This window comes from Rhinatrema bivittatum, chromosome 9, assembly GCF_901001135.1.
Source record: "Rhinatrema bivittatum chromosome 9, aRhiBiv1.1, whole genome shotgun sequence".
Taxonomy (NCBI): domain Eukaryota; kingdom Metazoa; phylum Chordata; class Amphibia; order Gymnophiona; family Rhinatrematidae; genus Rhinatrema; species Rhinatrema bivittatum.
In genome coordinates, this window is record NC_042623.1 from 200,720,064 (window position 1) to 200,738,673 (window position 18,610).

The window sequence follows — 18,610 nt, forward strand, 5'->3', positions numbered from 1 at the left end:
CAAACAAGAATAGTGTAACATTTACATCAAAAAAGAGAGAAAAATGTACCTTAAGGAGAGAGCCTCACTTCTCCTGCGGAGAAACCTAACGGTCCCTCCCCCAGTCGAGACTTTCCCGAGGTCGATTCGATATCCCTCAGGCGAACCTTAGTCCGGCCGAATCCCGGCGTGGACTAGCACGGGTATATGTAGGTTGATGTCGGCTTTGAAATCTGACTCACTCCCGTCTGCTATCAGGAGAGCATACCTGAGTCCATCTGTCTACACCAAGGAAAACGAAATTATCAGGTAACTTCTCCATTTGAAGTTCGGTAGCTGAGACTGGAGTAGAGGTGCAATGCAACAGTCAACATATCAAGAGCTCTGCATACAACTGGCCTGCATGGGAGGGTGGCAAGAGAGAAGCCATTACTAAAGAAAAAATACATCAAAGCACGTCTGAAGTTTGCCAGAAAACATCAGTGACCTAGTTTAAATGTGGGATAAGGTTTTGTGGTCAGAGAAGCAAAAATGGAGTTTTTTGGCCAAAATTCAAAACTTTGTGTGGCGCAAAACTAACCACTGCCCATTCCTCAGCAAACACCATCCCAGTAGTAAAGTATGGGGTGGCAGCATCATGTGGGGATGCTTATACTCAGTGGGGACTGGGCATCTTGTTAAAATTGAAGGACGGATGGATACTGCAAGACAGCATGCTTCAGTCTGCTAAAAAAAACTAAAACTTGGGAGAAAGTTCACCTTTTAGCAGGACAATAATCCCAAGCACAAGGCCAAAGCAACACAGGAGGGGTTGAACAACAAAAAGGTGAATGTTCTACAGTGGCCAAATCAAAGTCCAGATCACGGTCCAATCGAGAATTTGTGGCATCATTTGAAAATTGCAGCCCGTAAGTCATCCAACCAACCTGAACCACTTTGAGCAAATCTGCCAGGAAGAGTGGGCAAAAAATCACTCCCAAATAGTGTGCAAAGCTGACAGAAACTTACCCAAACAAACTTAAAGCTGTTATTGCAGCAAAAGGTGGTTCTGCCAAGTATTTTATTTTACAAAACATGCAGAGAAATTAATTTCTTTGAAGAGCATACTGATTTGCAATAAACATACTGTCTGAAACAATCTGTGTTATTGTCATTTGTAATGCACACAAATCTGCTGACTTTTTAGGAGGTTGAATATTTCTGCAAGCCACTGTATACAATATGTAAAAGTTTAGGTATCTGGGTCAAAATGTATATTTCAGTGAATCTAAGTGAACAAGTGAACAGAAGCTGATACAACCTCTACATGGTACAAAGTTGAACATATCTTTCTGCAGTTTTTAATGCAAAATTACCATTTATTTGCTAATGTAATCCCAATATTTAAAAAGGGCTCCAGGGGCGATCCAGGAAACTACAGACCAGTTAGCCTGACTTCAGGGCCGGGAAAAATAGTGGAAAGTGTTCTAAATATCAAAATCACAGAACATATATAGAAAGACATGGTTTAATGGAACAAAGTCAGCATAGCTTTACCCAAGGCAAGTCTTGCCTCACAAATCTGCTTCACTTTTTTGAAGGGGTTAATAAACATGTGGATAAAGGTGAACCGGTAGATGTAGTGTATTTGTATTTTCACAAGGCATTTGACAAAGTTCCTCATGAGAGGCTTCTAAGAAAACTGAAAAGTCATGGGATAGGAGGCGATGTCCTTTCATGGATTACAAACTGGTTAAAAGAAGGAAACAGAGTAGGTTTAAATGGACAATTTTCTTAGTGGAAAAGGGTAAACTGTGGAGTGCCTCAAGGATCTGTACTAGGACTCGTGCTTTTCAATATATATATAAATGATCTGGAAAGGCATAAGACAAGTGAGGTAATCAAATTTGCAAATACAAAATTATTCAGAGTAGTTAAATCACAAGCAGATTGTGATAAATTGCAGGAGGACCTTGTGAGACTGGAAAATTGGGCATTCAAATGGCAGATGAAATTTAATGTGGATAAGTGCAAGGTGATGCATATAAGGAAAAATAACCCATGCTGTAGTTACACGATGTTAGGTTCCATATTAGGAGCTAGCACCCAGGAAAGAGATCTAGGTGTCATAGTGGATAATACATTTAAATTGTTAGCTCAGTGTGCGGCAGCAGTCAAAAAAAGTCAAACCATGTTAGGAATTATTAGGAAGAGAATGGTGAATAAAAAGGAAAATGTCATAATGCCTCTGTATCGCTCCATGGTGAGCGCACCTTGAATACTGTGTACAGTTCTGGTTGTCGCATCTCAAAAAAAGATATAGTTGCGATGGAGAAGGTACAGAGAAGGGTGACCAAAATGCTAAAGGGGATGGAACAGCTCCCCTATGAGGAAAGGCTGAAGAGGTTAGGGCTGTTCAGCTTAGAGAAGAGACGGCTGATGGGGGATATGATAGAGGTCTTTAAGATCATGAGAGGTCTAGAATGGGTAAATGTTAATGAGTTATTTACTCTTTCAGATAATAGGACTAGGGGGCACTCCATGAAGTTAGCAAGTAGCACATTTAAAACTAATTAGAGAAAATGTTTTCACTAAACGCACAGTTAAGCTCTGGAATTTGTTGCCAGGGGATGTGGTTAGTGCAGTTATTGTAGCTGGGTTTAAAAAAGGTTTGGATAAGTTCTTGGAGGAGAAGTCCATTACTTGCTATTAATCAAGCTGATTTAGAGAATAGCCACTGCTATTACTAGCATCAGTCGCATGGGAATTACTTAGTTTTACTTACCAGGTACTTGTAGCCTGGATTGGCCACTGTTGGAAACAGGATGCTGGGCTTGATGGACCCTTGGTCTGATCCAGTATGGCAATTTCTTATGTTCTTATGCTGATTTTAACAGATTGAAAATAAAAACAGTGAATATGGCATGTACAAAAGTTTGGACACCCATTTGATTCCATAACTAAATCCATATTTAATTAGTCCAGAACACTTCAAATTTCAGAGTGAAAACTAGCAGATATTTGAATACAGTGCTGTTCAGTAATGAGGTAGCAGATTATATTAATGTGTTCAGTCGTCTTAATCCTAATTCAGGCTATTTGTTGAAATGGTCAAAATCCATACATTTAGGGGAAATCAAAAGCTATACCAACTCTATTGAAAATTTTCCTATTTCGCACTAATTACAATCACGAGAGAAATCAAGGACCTTCGTTCATGGGACTGTGAATGACCATGCTCATTCTGCTCAATTGCTCTTAATAGCCCATGATATAATCATTAGTCTTTTTAGATTTTGAACTCTTCAATTTGTATCTTTACAAATAAAAACATGACCTCCTCTTATTAATACATATGACTTAGCTCTTGTTAACACCCCAACATGGATCTGTGTTTCAAAAACCACCTTGGTTTCTGCATCAGCGGGATGTATACTAGTCACTTTCTCCATCAACAGTGTTTCTGCAAACAGGAAGAAGTTTCAAATGTGCCTTCCGACAAATCCTCCAGTCTCATAGTTGCACATATCTCGCTGTCATTGGTCTTCCCAGAACACCGATGAAAAGATGCTGCACCAATGATTATATTATGGGCTATTAAAAGTAATCGAGCAGACTGAGCATGGTCATTGACCGCCCCATGTATGATGAAGGTCCTTGATTATTATTATTTTTTTTTTGTTATAATGATTGTAATTAGACAGTGTGAAAGAAATAGAAATTTCAGTAGTCAAATACGAACATTTTTGCCCAGAATTTGAGTAGGATCCTTTAGTATCTGATAGAAAGGACATCCCATCTCATAACCTCCATTCAGGCAAGGTGTTCCTCCTTTCCATTGCTTACGCTATACTCTGTAAATCCTGTCTTGCCTCACTGCATGCCTTGAACGGCCTTCCTGAGTTGATGCGTCTTGGTCAATCTCTGGCTGTGTTCAAGTCCCACTTAAAGACCCACCTCATTAAAATTGCTTTTAAATCCCCAAACCCTAACTCTTCCTGATCTTGACCCTCTCACATTAAACTGCAAGAAATGTTGTCTTGTCTGTGTGTCTACCCAATTGTCAGATATCATGATTAAAGGAATCTCTGAAACTGCAAATCCTGGAATTTGGTAGTGTCTGAGGGATTTTGCTTTCTACCTTTTTTTTCCTACTGAAAATATTCAGTGTTTTAGGGAGGGGGAGGGGGGGTGTTCATGAATAGCTTGACTTCATACCCTAGTGCAGGGGTCAGGAACCTATGGCTCGCGAGCCAGATGTGGCTCTTTTGATGGCTGCATCTGGCTCGCAGACAAATCTTTAATAAAAAAAAGTAAAAATCTAACAAAAACCCCCACCCTCCTGACGCCCCCCAAGACCTCCAAAATTAATTTACTACAACCCCCCACCCTCCTGACCCCCCCCCAAGACCTCCAAAATTAATTTACTACAACCCCCACCCTCCTGACCCCCCCCCCCCAAGACCTGCCAAAAGTCCCTGGTGGTCCAGCGGGGGTCCAGGAGCGGTCCGGGAGCGATCTCCTGGACTTGGGCTGTCGGCTGCCAGTAGTCAAAATGGCGACGACGGCCCTTTGCCCTCACTATGTCACTGAGGTCGACCAATGGCGGCGGTAGCCCCTGTGACATAGTAAGGGCAAAGCGCCGTCGTCGCCATTTTGACTACTGGCAGCCGACAGCCCAAGTCCAGGAGATCGCTCCCGGACCGCTCCTGGACCCCCGCTGGACCACCAGGGACTTTTGGCAGGTCTTGGGGCGGGGGTCAGGAGGGTGGGGGTTGTAGTAAATTAATTTGGTAGGTCTTGGGGGGGGGGGTCAGGAGGGTGGGGGGTTGTAGTAAATTAATTTGGTAGGTCTTGGGGGGTCAGGAGGGTGGGGGGTTGTAGTTAGTATGGCTCTCACGGAATTACATTTTAAAATATGATGGCGTTCATGGCTCTCTCAGCCAAAAAGGTTCCCGACCCCTGCCCTAGTGTGTAGAATTTGACGTTTGCTATAATTTGTATGCTTAAATGCAGCAGCCATGCAGCTCTGAAGATGTTTTATATTTATTTGACTTTCATAGCAGTTACTACCTCCAAGTGGGAGATGTTTGATCAGCATGAGGAATCTGAAGAAGAAGAAACTCAAAAGTAAGGAGTGTTTCTTTGTCAAAAATATTTTGCCACTGAGGCAGTAAAAGAAATTGCAGTAAATTTGTTCCTACAAATGAAGAGAGATCAAGTTCCTCACTCTTGTTGAAGGCTGAGACCACTGTAGCATTTTGTATCAGTTAATAGCCACTAGAGACAGCAGGGTTAGGACTTTCTGCTTCACAAACTCTTGAAATCCATTGCTGCTATATCTCTTTTTTTTTTTTTTTTTTTTTGTTGCTTTCCTATTAGTTTTGAGTATTTGTGGTCTGTCTTTTTTCCTCTCCCAAACCAGTTTCATTCTGATCTGCATTTTCTATAACATGAGGCATTTGATCTCTTCCGTCTTTGGTGGTGGCGGTGCAGGCCTTTTAATGTAGCTGATAGCCAGTGTCTTAGCCCAAGCTGTAGTTTGTGCTCTCTCTGCTGTGTACCCAGTTCATTAAAAGCTTTCTGGAATTTGTAAGTAAAAGTATGTGATAGGAATTACAGGTTACATGATGGTGTAAACCAAAAATTCAGATGCAGAGTTCAACCTTGTACATGGTCAAATATTCTATTGCATTTGAATAAGTTTTTTTTCAGCACAACATTTTTTCTACTTTACTAATGGACTCAGAGTCCTGCAGTACAATAAAGATTTTGCTTTAACAGGACTACTGGGCCAGTAGATTGCAAATATTGTAATATTTTCTTTTAAACAAATTCTCCATTTGAAAACCCATTTGTTATAGTTGGATATCAAATTTTTAATTGGTAAGATATGGATTTACTTCCTTAAGTTGAGGCCTTTGGTATTAACCTTGCCTGTTCAATTTCAAAGCCAAGAAGAAGAAAGCGAAGATGAAGACGATACACAGAGCTCCAAGTCTGAAGAGCATTTTTACTCAAATCCAATCAAAGATGAAATGTCTGAATCTAAATCAATGAAATATTTAGAAATGAATGAAGAAAAGCGTGCCAAACTTCGGGAAATTGAGGTCAGTATTGGAATAGAAATAAACCTTCCTTAGGAGAAATGTGATTTTTTATTTTATTTTTTTACTGTCATTTTCAGTTTTTTAATTCTTTATCAATATTTAAATCAAATTAACAAGTTAAACTTGACAAGAAATGGTGTATAGAGAGCACATAATCAGGAAAATATCTTATACATATAAATCTCAATATATCCCTGTCAGACCACAATTTGGGAGGAGAGCCTATGAAATTGTGAGGAAACTTTACTACAATTAAGGAAAAAAAAACCCCCACAACATAAAGAGATTCAAGCCCTAATAATTCCAATTGGTCGGTTAACCTATGGGCTGGATGTAAGGATAGACGAAGCCTGCTTAAGTTTATCATTATTTTATTTATTTATTTTATTTATTTAACGGTTTTATATACCGACATTCATCAAAGATATCACATCGGTTCACAGCGTAACAAGAAACTAGTGCCAGTGACGGCGCTTTACATCGAACAGGTTTAACATAATACAATTAAAAAAATATTGGAACATAATAACTAGAGCAAGAGGAAAGGAAGGGGAAATAAAACATTAAACTAAAATTAGAATAACATGATTACAAGATAGTAAAAGCAGAGAAAAGGGGGGAAGAAGTGACAGAAGAATAAAATTAGATTAGTAAATTATTGTAAGCGAAGATTGCAGGTATATACAAAATGTACAATTATAGGGAATAATATAAAATAACAATAGTTCAGGGAAGGGGAGAGGTGAGGTGAGAAGGGGAGGGGGAGAGGTAGGGAGTGGAGGGGGGAAGGGTAACACAGGAGGGTATTTAGCTGGGTAGGGTATTTAGCTGGGTAGGGTAAAAAAAAAACATTTGACCCCACTATATTTAATAATGCATTTACAGGGGAAATATAACCAAAAGGAAGCTCCCAAACTCACAACAGCAGGGCACATTAATAGGAAACGTTTTCTCATAGATTGTGTTAACTTGGACACATCAGGGAACGTACGTATCTTAAACCCTAAGAATAATACATCTTTTTTGCGGAAAAAGAATTTTTAGCACAAAGTCCCGGTCTGAATCCAAGGCAAAAGTAGCGATCAAAGTAGAGGAGGAAACATTTTCTTCTGTGGAAATTTTCAAGAAAAGAAGATGAGACAAATCAGTAGAAACAGCTTCTGTTGGTATAATATTCAAATTTGGGACCTTAATACCAGGCAGATAGCTTTAGAAATAGGTGGCAGTAGATTTTCTTTAATTGCCAGAACCTCTGTGAAATAGCTACGCAGCATTTCAACTGGTGTTACATCTCTTCTTTGGAAAATTTAAAATTCTAAGGTTGCAGCGCCTTACAACATTTTCCAAATTTTCCATTTTATTCTGAAGATGCAAATGGCCAGCCAAAATTGTATTAACTGAGTTCTGAATCTTTAACTCCTTGGACTCCAAAGAGTCCACTTAAGATCTTATTTCTACTATTTGTGACTGAGAAGCATTTAAAGAATTTGAACAGTCCCGACACTGAGAAAGTAACTGTGAGACCTGGTTGGCAAGGTTGCAATAGCTTCCCATATTATGTCCAAGGTAATATTTGCAGGTTTAGCTAAAGGGACGGATGGTACCTCTGATGTATCCTTTACAGAAAGTCCAGCCATTGTAGAAATCGAAAGCAAATTCGGCAGGGGTTCTGTCCCCTTACCCAGCTCCCTCGGTCTGATACTCCAGGCTGGCTGCACCCGACGCTGACACTGCCGGCTGCTCATCTTCGGGGTGCGATGGGAATGTGCTGCACGTCAGCACTTCCCACGGGGGGCAGGTTGTGGAGGCACCCGACTCTGCTCCGGAGATAGTGATGAATCTAGATCCGGGGTTGCCAACGAAGGAATGCCTCTCTGCTGGCCGCCCAAGGACTCGTTCACGGCGCTCAGCAAGGGCCCCTGGCTCCGCACATCATGTTGGTCCATCGGACCCTGATGAGGAGTTCCCTCTGAATTTTCGGGGAACACTCTGGGCCTTCTTTTCCTTTTACCCATAAGGTATGTATTTTGAATTTTGCGCCGAAGAAAATAGGATGTGAGGAGGGAGTCGGAGCATATCTCTTTAGCGTGCAGCCATCTTGGCTCTCGCCCTCGATCATTTAACAGTCCACTTTTTCATTTTAATACGGTGATCTATTTTATAAAATTTCTAGCTTTCCTGTCTGCAGTTCTACAAGGGTTTCAATAAAACATTCACATATATATCAACAAAGTAGATTAGAAAATAAAATCTACTGATTGCATCAAACATACCTGATAAGCCACATTGGACAGTAAGCTTAAACTTTACCTAAGCCTTGGACTAGCCAGGAATGGTTCCCAATATAAAATGATTAAGATCATTAAATGCTTGTGCAAAAGATATGCCTTAAGTCTCTTTTGAAAATTCAGCAGTGAGCCATCAGCCTTCAGAGTAGCAGGTAAGGAATTCCAAAGAAGAGATCCAGCAACAAAGAAAAGGTTTTCACAGGATTCTATTAAACACACTTGTTTAATTGAAGGAAATCTAAAAATATTTAAGAAGCAGATATTAATGAACTACTCCTGGGAGAATTCTGCATACAAAAAAATGAAAATTCTACAACCTTTATAGTGGTCAAAATAACACAATATGCATGACAAGTAATTAAAAATGTAATACAAAAAAGTTATTAAAGGTAGAGATTTTTTAAAATATTTTGAGAAGAATTTCCCTAGAAGTAGATTGTAAGAATGTCCCTTCCACACTCTCTCCCTGCTCCCCTGGCCAGTCTCCTTTCACTTTGCCTTCTCAGACCCCCCAAATCCTCCAGCCTTCACTATCTCTCCCTTTCCCCGCTAGGCTCAATGCCTTCCACCCTATCTCCACTCCCAGAGTTTGATCCCTCTTTCAGTACGTCCCCTCACACAGGCTCCCTCTGTCCCTCTCTCTCGTGCACATACCCCCTCATACGGGCTCCCTCTCTCTCTCTCTCGCACACACACACACCTTCACATAGGCTCCCTTTCTCTTTCATGCATAGACCCTTATACAGGCTGCCTGTCTCTCTCTCACCCCTGCACATTGGCTCCCTCTCTGTCACACACACTCCTACACACAGGCTCTCTCGCACACACAAACACACTTTCCTTCTCTTACAAACTAGCACCCTCACTCCCTCACAAACTCGCACTTCTGCTCCCAGTCTCTCTCACACGTACACATTCCTTCCCAATCTCCTCACACAGACTCCCTCTCTCTGGCTCACACATACACCTCTACACACAGGATCGCAGTGTCTCACGTAAACAACCTCTACCCACACAGTCTCACCGGGGCCTGCTCCATCTTCGCTGTGAGCGGGAGGAGCTTCACTCATGGCACGCTGGGTCCTTCTCCCCCTTCATTGCAACATGGCACGCCAAGGACGTCTCCCTCTTCACCGCGATGTGGCATGCCGGGGCCTGCTCCAAATTCTGCATAAAAAATTGAAATTCTGCGCATGAGGGGAGTTCTGAGCTCCGACCAGTGACTGCGGGATTTTTTGCGATGCTTGGTCCGATCTTTCCTTGGCACCAAGTAAGGTGAAGACCCAAACATCTTGAACTGCGACAACACTGGGGACGGCGTATCTCCAGCTCCTCTCTCAAGATGGGCTCGCTGGGTGAGTGGAAAGGGACAGCGTATCTAACGGTTCCCCTCTGCCTCTAGGTGTCTGTGTTGGAGTAGATGGATCAGACTTTTTGGACCCAAAAAGCTTTTACATTTTGTCCACACAGGCACAACAGCCTTTGGGGTTCAGCTAATTGCACAGATGGCACCCACAGATGTCATATGACGCCCCCAGCAGAGGATATAGTCCTCATGCGGATCAGTAATAAGACATGGTCCGCAGGAATTGGGGGCACAATCGAAAACCAGACGACGCCATAAAAAATAGCTGGCGAGCGGTCAATGGCCGGCAGCCACTGAGGAGTGACACGCAGGAATCGACCGCAGTGAAGGGAAAAAAACACCTATCATGCCACTGGACGGGGCACCGACTGGAGAAGAGGAACCCGTCGCAGAAAAAGTCGAGGAAAAAACGACCGGGAAACACTTTGGAAAAAAAACACTACAGAGCAGAGCTCTGCCACTGCGAGGCAACTATTTGGCGGAAAAAAAGACCGAAGAGGGGCCTCGCATGCTTGCGCGGTTAGTGGCATGCTCAGTGTGCCAGTCAAAGCTCTAGAAACTTTGTCAAAAGCTTTCTGTGCCAGTCTCCGTCTGATGATGTCACCCATATGTGAGGACCACCATCCTGCTTGTTGTCCTAGGAGCATACTTGAAATCACTAATGCAAGGCCAAGATTCCCGAAGATGGACTAAATCTAAAATGTTGCCAATTGTATATGTTAGGGGAATGAATCATCTGCATCCATCCTAAAGAATACATGATTTCTGGGGGGGGGGGGGGGGGGGGGAATAAATCCTCTCAGCAATGTTAATGGTATCAAGTCCTTGTGCAAATTAAAATCACCTAAAACTAAAATGTTTCATTGGCATGAAAAGCCACTAAGGATGCTATCAAAGTAGAATACCATAGGTTCAAAAAGGTAAATAGAAATATACACCCGAATAGGCAGAAGCAACAAGGAGCACGTCTACCTGTGGGAGAGAATCAGCAGACACAAACGACATACCAAAACAATCTTTTACCATAGTTGGCAAACTACCACCCCTTCTCTTGGGTCTAATTTTAGACAAAACATTATGAAGGCACACAGTTGATTCAACAAGGCTATATCACTGAAGAGAAAAGCTAAAAAAAAAAAAAATGAAAAAAATCAGCTTGAAAATGTGAATGGAGATCGCTGTGAAGAAAAACAGTGAGCATGAGACCCGCCCCCCTGTGATGTCATCCAGCCCAGCGTCGAGCCAGTAAACTGCGCCATTCCACCTGGCGTCGCGCGCCGAAGGGGCGTGACAAAGGGGCACTCCCCTTTGTGCAACCCTTGGTGCTACCTTTTTTTCGTTTTTTTTCTTTTTAACTTTTATGTTTCTTCCACTTTTGTTTACCTTTCTCTTTTTTCATAGTTGTTATCCCTTGTTAACAATTTTCATTGTCATTAATTTTAAATGTATTTGACAAAGGTAACTTTTTTTTCCTGCATCTCCTGTTTTAATGTAAACCGGTATGATTTGTATATTATACAAGAATGTCGGTATATAAAAATTAAAAATAAATATCTGAATCCAGCAGCCAAGTTTCTGCAATACAGAACAGGTTTGATTGCCTTTCTCTGTGTCAGCAGTGTAAGGGGACAATACTTTGAAATCCTCTGCTCAGTGTGTGGTGGCAGTTAAAAAGCAAACGAATTATTAGGAAAGCAATGGAAAATAAAAAGGAGTGTGTCATAGTACCTCTATATCGCTCCATGGTGAGACTGCACCTAGAGTACTGTGTGCACTTCTGATCACCACATCTGGAGCTGGAAAAGGTACAGAGGGCAACCAAAATGATAAAGGGGATGGAACAGCTCCCCTATGAGGAAAGGCTGAGGGGAGATGTGATAGAGGTCTTTAAAATCATGAGTGGATTAAAATAAGTAAATGTGAATTTGTTTACTCTTTCAAATAATAAGACTAGAGGGCACTCTATGAAGTTAGAAAGTAGCACATTTAAAACTAATCAGAGAAAATTATTTTTCACTTAATGCACAGTTAAACTTTGGAATTCATTGCAGAAGAATGTGGTAAAGGCTCTAGTGTAGTTGGATTAAAAAAAAAAGGTTTGGACAACTTCCTGGTGGAGAAGTCTTTAAACTGTTAACCAGATAGACTTGGGAACATCCACTGCTTATCCCCGGGTGTTAGCATGGAATTTGTCTGTTTTGTGATCCTGCTAGGTACTTGTGACCTGGATTAACCACCGTTGAAAACAGGATACTGGGCTTGATGGACCCTCAGTCTGACCCAGTAGGGCAATTCTTATGTTAAGTCTGTTTAATAAAACATTTTTGCATTAGATTACAAGATCATCTCAGCTCTGCCTTGCGGTTGGCTATGAATGCAGCAGGTTTATTTACAGATTTCACACCTTTTGCATTCTGAATAGTATACACAATTAAAATTACATACACAGGTACTTTCCTTCACCTCCGTTGTATGCTTTGAAAAAAAGGGAGAGATCTTTGCTTACTTTAGAAATGAGAACAAGATAACATGCGTTAAGAGACGGTGATGCCAGTTTATAGTAGAGTTTAGAAAGTGGCTTAACAAAGTGCTCTGTGAAATTTGTTGGCCAAGCATTTCTGCCAGTCCCTCAACTTTTCTCAACCTGTGCTGGTGATATGAGGGCATAGTACAGGGGTCAGGAACCTTTTTGGCTGAGAGCCATAAATGCCACATATTTTAAAATGTAATTCCATGAGAGCCATACAATATGTTTAAAACTAAATACAAGTAAATGTGTGCATTTTATGTAAGATCACACTTTTAAAGTACAATAAGTCTCTGAAAATATTACACCAGGCCTTAAGACACCCAATACATCTCCTATTAGGAAAACGGACCAAGTCAGGCTGCTATAGAATCCTACACAGAAACTACACGCCAGCAGAAAACCTCACCTGAATCACGTGCTGTCCCTCACCTAACATAGAATAAAGAGACCAAAACGCATAACAAGAAGCATGCAGAAAAAACTGAATTAGAAACTGCAACAAGCCAGAGTCTCTGTATGCAGTGTAACAAAGGAAAAAAGAAACATCACCCATCCTTATAAAACAAATCAAGAAATATAAAATCATCAGCAGTAAAACTGTACTAACAAAAAGAACATATTTCAAAACAGCTGATGAGTGGAATATCCAATAATTAAAAACTCATATAAAACATTTCCAGATACCAACAAAATATTTCAAAATAGCAGACACAAAGACCCAGTAATGAAAAATAATTAGGATACAAAAATTTTTTTGCTCTGCATACCTGGGAACGTTTGATATCCAGGTGTCCTGAGATTGTTCTGAATTAGCAGGAGGTGGGGTGGTTTGCTTGGAACTTTCTCCAAAGAGACAGAGACAAGATGGAGGCGGTCCAGAGAAGGGTGACCAAAAAGGTGGAAGGTCTTCATCAAATGACTTATGAGGAGAGATTGAAGAATCTAAATATGTACACCCTGGAGGAAAGGAGGAGCAGAGGTGATATGATACAGACTTTCAGATACTTGAAAGGTTTTAATGATCCAAAGACAAAGACAAACCTTTTCCATAGGAAAAAAATCAGCAGAACCAGGGGTCACGATTTGAAGCTCCAGGGAGGAAGATTCAGAACCAATGTCAGGAAGTATTTCTTCACGGAGAGGGTGGTGGATGCCTGGAATGCCCTTCCGAAGGAAGTGGTGAAGACCAGAACTGTGAAGGACTTCAAAGGGGCGTGGGATAAACACTGTGGATCCATAAAATCAAGAGGCCGTCAATAAAGAGTGGGTGGCTAGCCAGAATGACGGCTACTGCCTGGAGACAATACCCTTATTCAATAAACATACACATGGTTACTGTGACTCCAACATCACTCTAAGCTACAACAGCAAGAGGAAATGTGGAAAAAAGGATTCGCACTCACAAAGCGGGGAGTAGCTGGCTTGTTACGGCGGTTACTACCCCAAACCAAATAAGCCTGATACTTCACTTTCAATGCATATCCAGCATAGCTCTCTGCTTCAACGGCAGGGGAGAAGAAAAACCGATACTTCACGCATATCCAGCATAGCTCTCTGCTTCAACGGCAGGGGAGAAGAAAAACTGATACTTCACGCATATCCAGCATAGCTCCCTGCTTCAACAGCAGGGGAGAAGAAAAAACTGATACTTCACGCATATCCAGCATGGCTCTCTGCTTCAATGGCAGGGGAGAAGAAAAACTGATACTTCACGCATATCCAGCATAGCTCTCTGCTTCAATGGCAGGGGAGAAGAAAAACTGATACTTCACGCATATCCAGCATAGCTCTCTGCTTCAACAGCAGGGGAGAAGAAAAAAGGATTCGCACTCACAAAGCGGGGAGTAGCTGGCTTGTTACGGCGGTTACTACCCCAAACCAAATAAGCCTGATACTTCACTTTCAATGCATATCCTGCTTCAACGGCAGGGGAGAAGAAAAACTGATACTTCACGCATATCCAGCATGGCTCTCTGCTTCAACGGCAGGGGAGATGAAAAACTGATACTACAAGCATATCCAGCATAGCTCCCTGCTTCAACGGCAGGGGAGAAGAAAAACAACCAATAAGGGCTGAATGGCACGGTCTGGGTAAAGCAGATGGGCATGGGTGTAGCTTGCTTATTGCGGCGGTTACTTCCCCTACTTCCCCTACTACCCATAACTAATCAAGCTTGATATTTCACTTGGTTGCAGCTCCATCACTGCTCTCTACATTAATGGTGGGGGTGGAAGGGAAATAGAACCAAAGAGCTAAGAGAAACAGATAAGTATGAGAAAAAAATGTGAAGCTTGCTGGGCAGACTGGATGGGCCGTTTGGTCTTCTTCTGCCATCATTTCTATGTTTCTATGTTTCTCCTCTGTCACATACCAGCGCTCTCTCTCACACTGGCTCTCAATGACACACCTATACACACATGCTCTCAGTACTCACATATACACATGTTTTTTCTCTCTCACTTATATAGGCTCTTAATTACACATTTACACACATGCTGTCTATCTTTTCACGCTTACACACACACACAGGCTTTCAATCACATAAATACATGCTGTCTTTCTCTCACACAAAGACTCTCATTCACATGCTTACAAACATGTCCTCTCTTTCTCTCATTTACACACAGGCTCTCAATCACATACTCACATGCTCCCTCACCTAAATCAGCTCTCAATCACACACAGACACACATGGTCTCTCTCTTACTTACACACAGGCTCTTAATCATACATACACATGATTTCTCTCACACACAAAGGATCTCAATCATACACACATACTCTTTCACACAAACAGGTTTTCAATCACAAACTTACACATACAGGTTCCCAATGGTAAACTTACATTCATGCTCTCTCTCTCACAGGCAGGCTATCAATCACAGACATACTCTCTTTCACATGTACAGGCTCTCAATCATTCACATACATGCAATCTCTCTCACACACATACACACAGCCCCCCCCCCCCCCCCCCCCCCCGCGCGGCCCGGAAGAGGAAGCGGAGAGTACCGGGCGCGTGCGCGGCAAGAAGAGGCCACGCTAGTGCGCTCGGCATCGGCCCGAAGAAAAGAAGACTGCAGCGCGGCTCGGAGGAAAATGAAGAGCTTCAACCGCGGCCGATGGGACTCCGCCTCCGCGAGGGCTGAAAATGAAGAGGTTAGCGTTGGGAGGAGGCTGCTGCTGCCGCCGCGAGTTCCCGGGTTGGGGGTGGGGGAGAGAGAGAGCATTCACTCTCTCTCTCCCCCACCCCCAACCCGGGAACTCGCGGCGGCAGCAGCAGCCTCCTCCCAACGCTAACCTCTTCATTTTCAGCCCTCGCGGAGGCGGAGTCCCATCGGCCGCGGTTGAAGCTCTTCATTTTCCTCCGAGCCGCGCTGCAGTCTTCTTTTCTTCGGGCCGATGCCGAGCGCACTAGCGTGGCCTCTTCTTGCCGCGCACGCGCCCGGGTTGGGGGTGGGGGAGAGAGAGAGCATTCACTCTCTCCCCCACCCCCAACCCGGGAACTCGCGGCGGCAGCAGCAGCCTCCTCCCAACGCTAACCTCTTCATTTTCAGCCCTCGCGGAGGCGGAGTCCCATCGGCCGCGGTTGAAGCTCTTCATTTTCCTCCGAGCCGCGCTGCAGTCTTCTTTTCTTCGGGCCGATGCCGAGCGCACTAGCGTGGCCTCTTCTTGCCGCGCACGCGCCCGGTACTCTCCGCTTCCTCTTCCGGGCCGCGCGGGGAGGGGGGGGGGGCGGGAAGAAGAGAGCACTCCGGTGCCGCTGACTCCAGCTGTCCTGCCACGTTCCGCCCGGGCTGACAGCATTTTAAGCCCGGGCGGAGGAGGACCGGGGAGCAGCTGGGTCAGCGGGAAAGTGTGGCGACACTTGTCTGCAAGCCAGATACAGCCCTCAAAAGAGCCATATCTGGCTCGCGAGCCATGGGTTCCCGACCCCTGGCTTAGTAGTTTGAATTTAGGGAGTTTCTCTTTCAAAATGTCTGTTTCTTCAAGGTCTTATCTCATAAACACAGAATAAGAGAAAAGTCTCAGTGATTCGGGCCCCTATGTGTTTGAATTGCAATTAGTAATGTGTTTGTAAGACATCGGAAGAAATTGTTTATAGGATTATAGCACTGATTTAGAGATTTTCTTGAGTACAAGCAGGATGGCACACACACACACTTATGACACACATAAGTGATAACATCAGATGACACCCAGCACAGAAATTTTGACTTCAAACTTTCTCGAACAGGAGTGGTCAACTCTGGTCCTCAAGAGCCACCAACAGGCCTGGTTTTGAGGATATCCACAATGAACGTGCATGAAATAGATTTGAATATTCTGCCTCCATTATATGCAAATATGTCCTGTATATTCATTGTGCATATCCTGAAAACCAGGCCTGTTGGTGACTCGTGAGAACTAGAATTGGCCATCCTTGTTCTAGAACTTTGAGTATGCTGTACTGGACATATGCGACATGTATACTGCCATGTGTCCACATGGGGGCCCTTCAGTCTCTCTTGTGTTGAGCCACAGGGTTGCAATTCTTTGTGTCTACTGCTAAGTAATCATCTGTTTCCTGAAAGCGCAGGAATTGTTCTTCATGGAGTCCTGCAGTTTTGTCTTATTTATTTAAAACATTTGTATCCCATTTATAATGCACTGCTCAAGGTGGTGTACAATAAAAAAAAAAAAAAATTCATAGAAATTCAAAGAAACAAAAACAGACAACAAATAGTTTACTCATACTGACACTACTTATATCCAATAGCCACTAACCTGTCATCTGGAATTATACAGGCGCTGATAACTGTGTGCGCTAATGCAAACAAATGTTTGTAAAAACAGATACTTTTAGCTTCTTGCAAAAAGTCTGGGCACAGGTGGTTGTTAGCTGCAATTGTTCTAGAAGTGTTTTGTCTCCCTTTAATCACCTAGGTAGGTTTTTTGGCCTTGTTTCTATTAATTTATTTTTCTATTTCTCTCAATTTCCAGTCACAAATCAAGAGAATCTTGATATGCAGAAAGCATAGCCAAATAAATGGAAAGAAATATTAGAAGATACAATGTAATAAACAAAGACAAAAAAATCCATCAACTGCCATTTAGTCCTCATCAAGGAAGAATACAAAAAAGAAAAGAACAAAAATAAGAAAAACACACTTTTCTATTTATATCTGATTCGCAATGCTAGGGGTAGCTAAAACCACAGGACAACTTTGATTTTGAAGAAATGTTTCTAATTGGATCTGTTCAAAGAAAATGTGCTTATTTCCTCTTAACTTCACAACACATTTACAAGGAAAACTGCACCCAAATCAAGTACTGTCTTTTAGCAAGAAACATTTCCATGCTGTCTCTATGAAAACTCCAGGGAACACAGCAGTTTTATTCCCCATGAAGGGAACATATTTAGCCCAAAAAACACACACATTGTCATCTGTTTATCTGATTCTTGAGTGAAGGTGACCAATAGGGTTGCCTTAACTATCTCTGTCAAATTAAATCTGTTTGTACTCTTCTAAATTTTTTACCTCATCAAAAGAATCAGTCCTCTCATCAGTCAAATAATCTTTGTTAACTTGAGGAATAGCCTCTTTAGATAATTTCAGATGTTCTTAAAAAAAAAAAACCAAAAAAAAACCAAACCTCCAGCATTTCTAAAGGAGGAATAAGAGCTCATTTAGGAAAATTTAGAAACCTTAAATCTTATTTCATAATGTCCCATGTGCTCTTAATTTCTGATGTATCAAATGATTATCTTGTAAAAGGACTAGATTACTTTCATATAAATTTTTTTTCTCAATATCTATATCTTTCCTCTGAATATTAATTGGTACTAAATGTTCCTGCACCTGCTTAGAAACCCCACTCAGAGCCCAAAACAAAGCCAATCTAAGAGGAAACACATTTCTCCGAGAACAATCAGGATGGTAGTCCTCACACATGGGTGACATCAGATGGAGCCCCGATGCGGAAAACCTATGTCATAGGTTATAGAACTTTGACTAGGCACTCTTGAGCAAGTGCGGCATGCCTTATACCACTCATACCTCGTGGTATGAGTGAGCTCACTTTGGCTATTTTTTGGCCTTGTGGAAAACTTTTTTTTCTCATGGTTTGTTTGGTATTTTTTTCCCATGCCGTTCTGTCGCTGGGTCCCTCTCCTAATCAAGGTTTTCAGCAAATTTGGTAAGTTTCCTTTCACGGTTGATTCCCCTTTGTAGCAGTGCATCTGTGCCTGCCGGCCATAGATGCCCCACCACCATCATTTTTGGTTCATGCCCCTTTTGTTTTGTCCAGCATGGCCATGTTTGGTTTTTGGCGATGCACCCAGTGCCAGAGGACCATGTCCATCACTTAATCGCA

At 42.4% G+C, this 18,610-nt stretch overlaps 1 protein-coding gene across 5 annotated transcripts in view; it reads left to right on the top strand.

The window, feature by feature from the left end:
• U2SURP (U2 snRNP associated SURP domain containing) overlaps positions 1-18,610 on the top strand; it is a 186,892-nt gene that overhangs the window by 145,185 nt on the left and 23,097 nt on the right. For all 5 annotated transcript variants that reach the window (XM_029617276.1, XM_029617280.1, XM_029617278.1 and 2 more), the window contains 2 exons: positions 5,022-5,088; positions 5,912-6,068. In XM_029617276.1, coding sequence (XP_029473136.1) covers positions 5,022-5,088; positions 5,912-6,068 — 224 coding nt within the window. The remainder of the gene's footprint in view (positions 1-5,021; positions 5,089-5,911; positions 6,069-18,610) is intronic.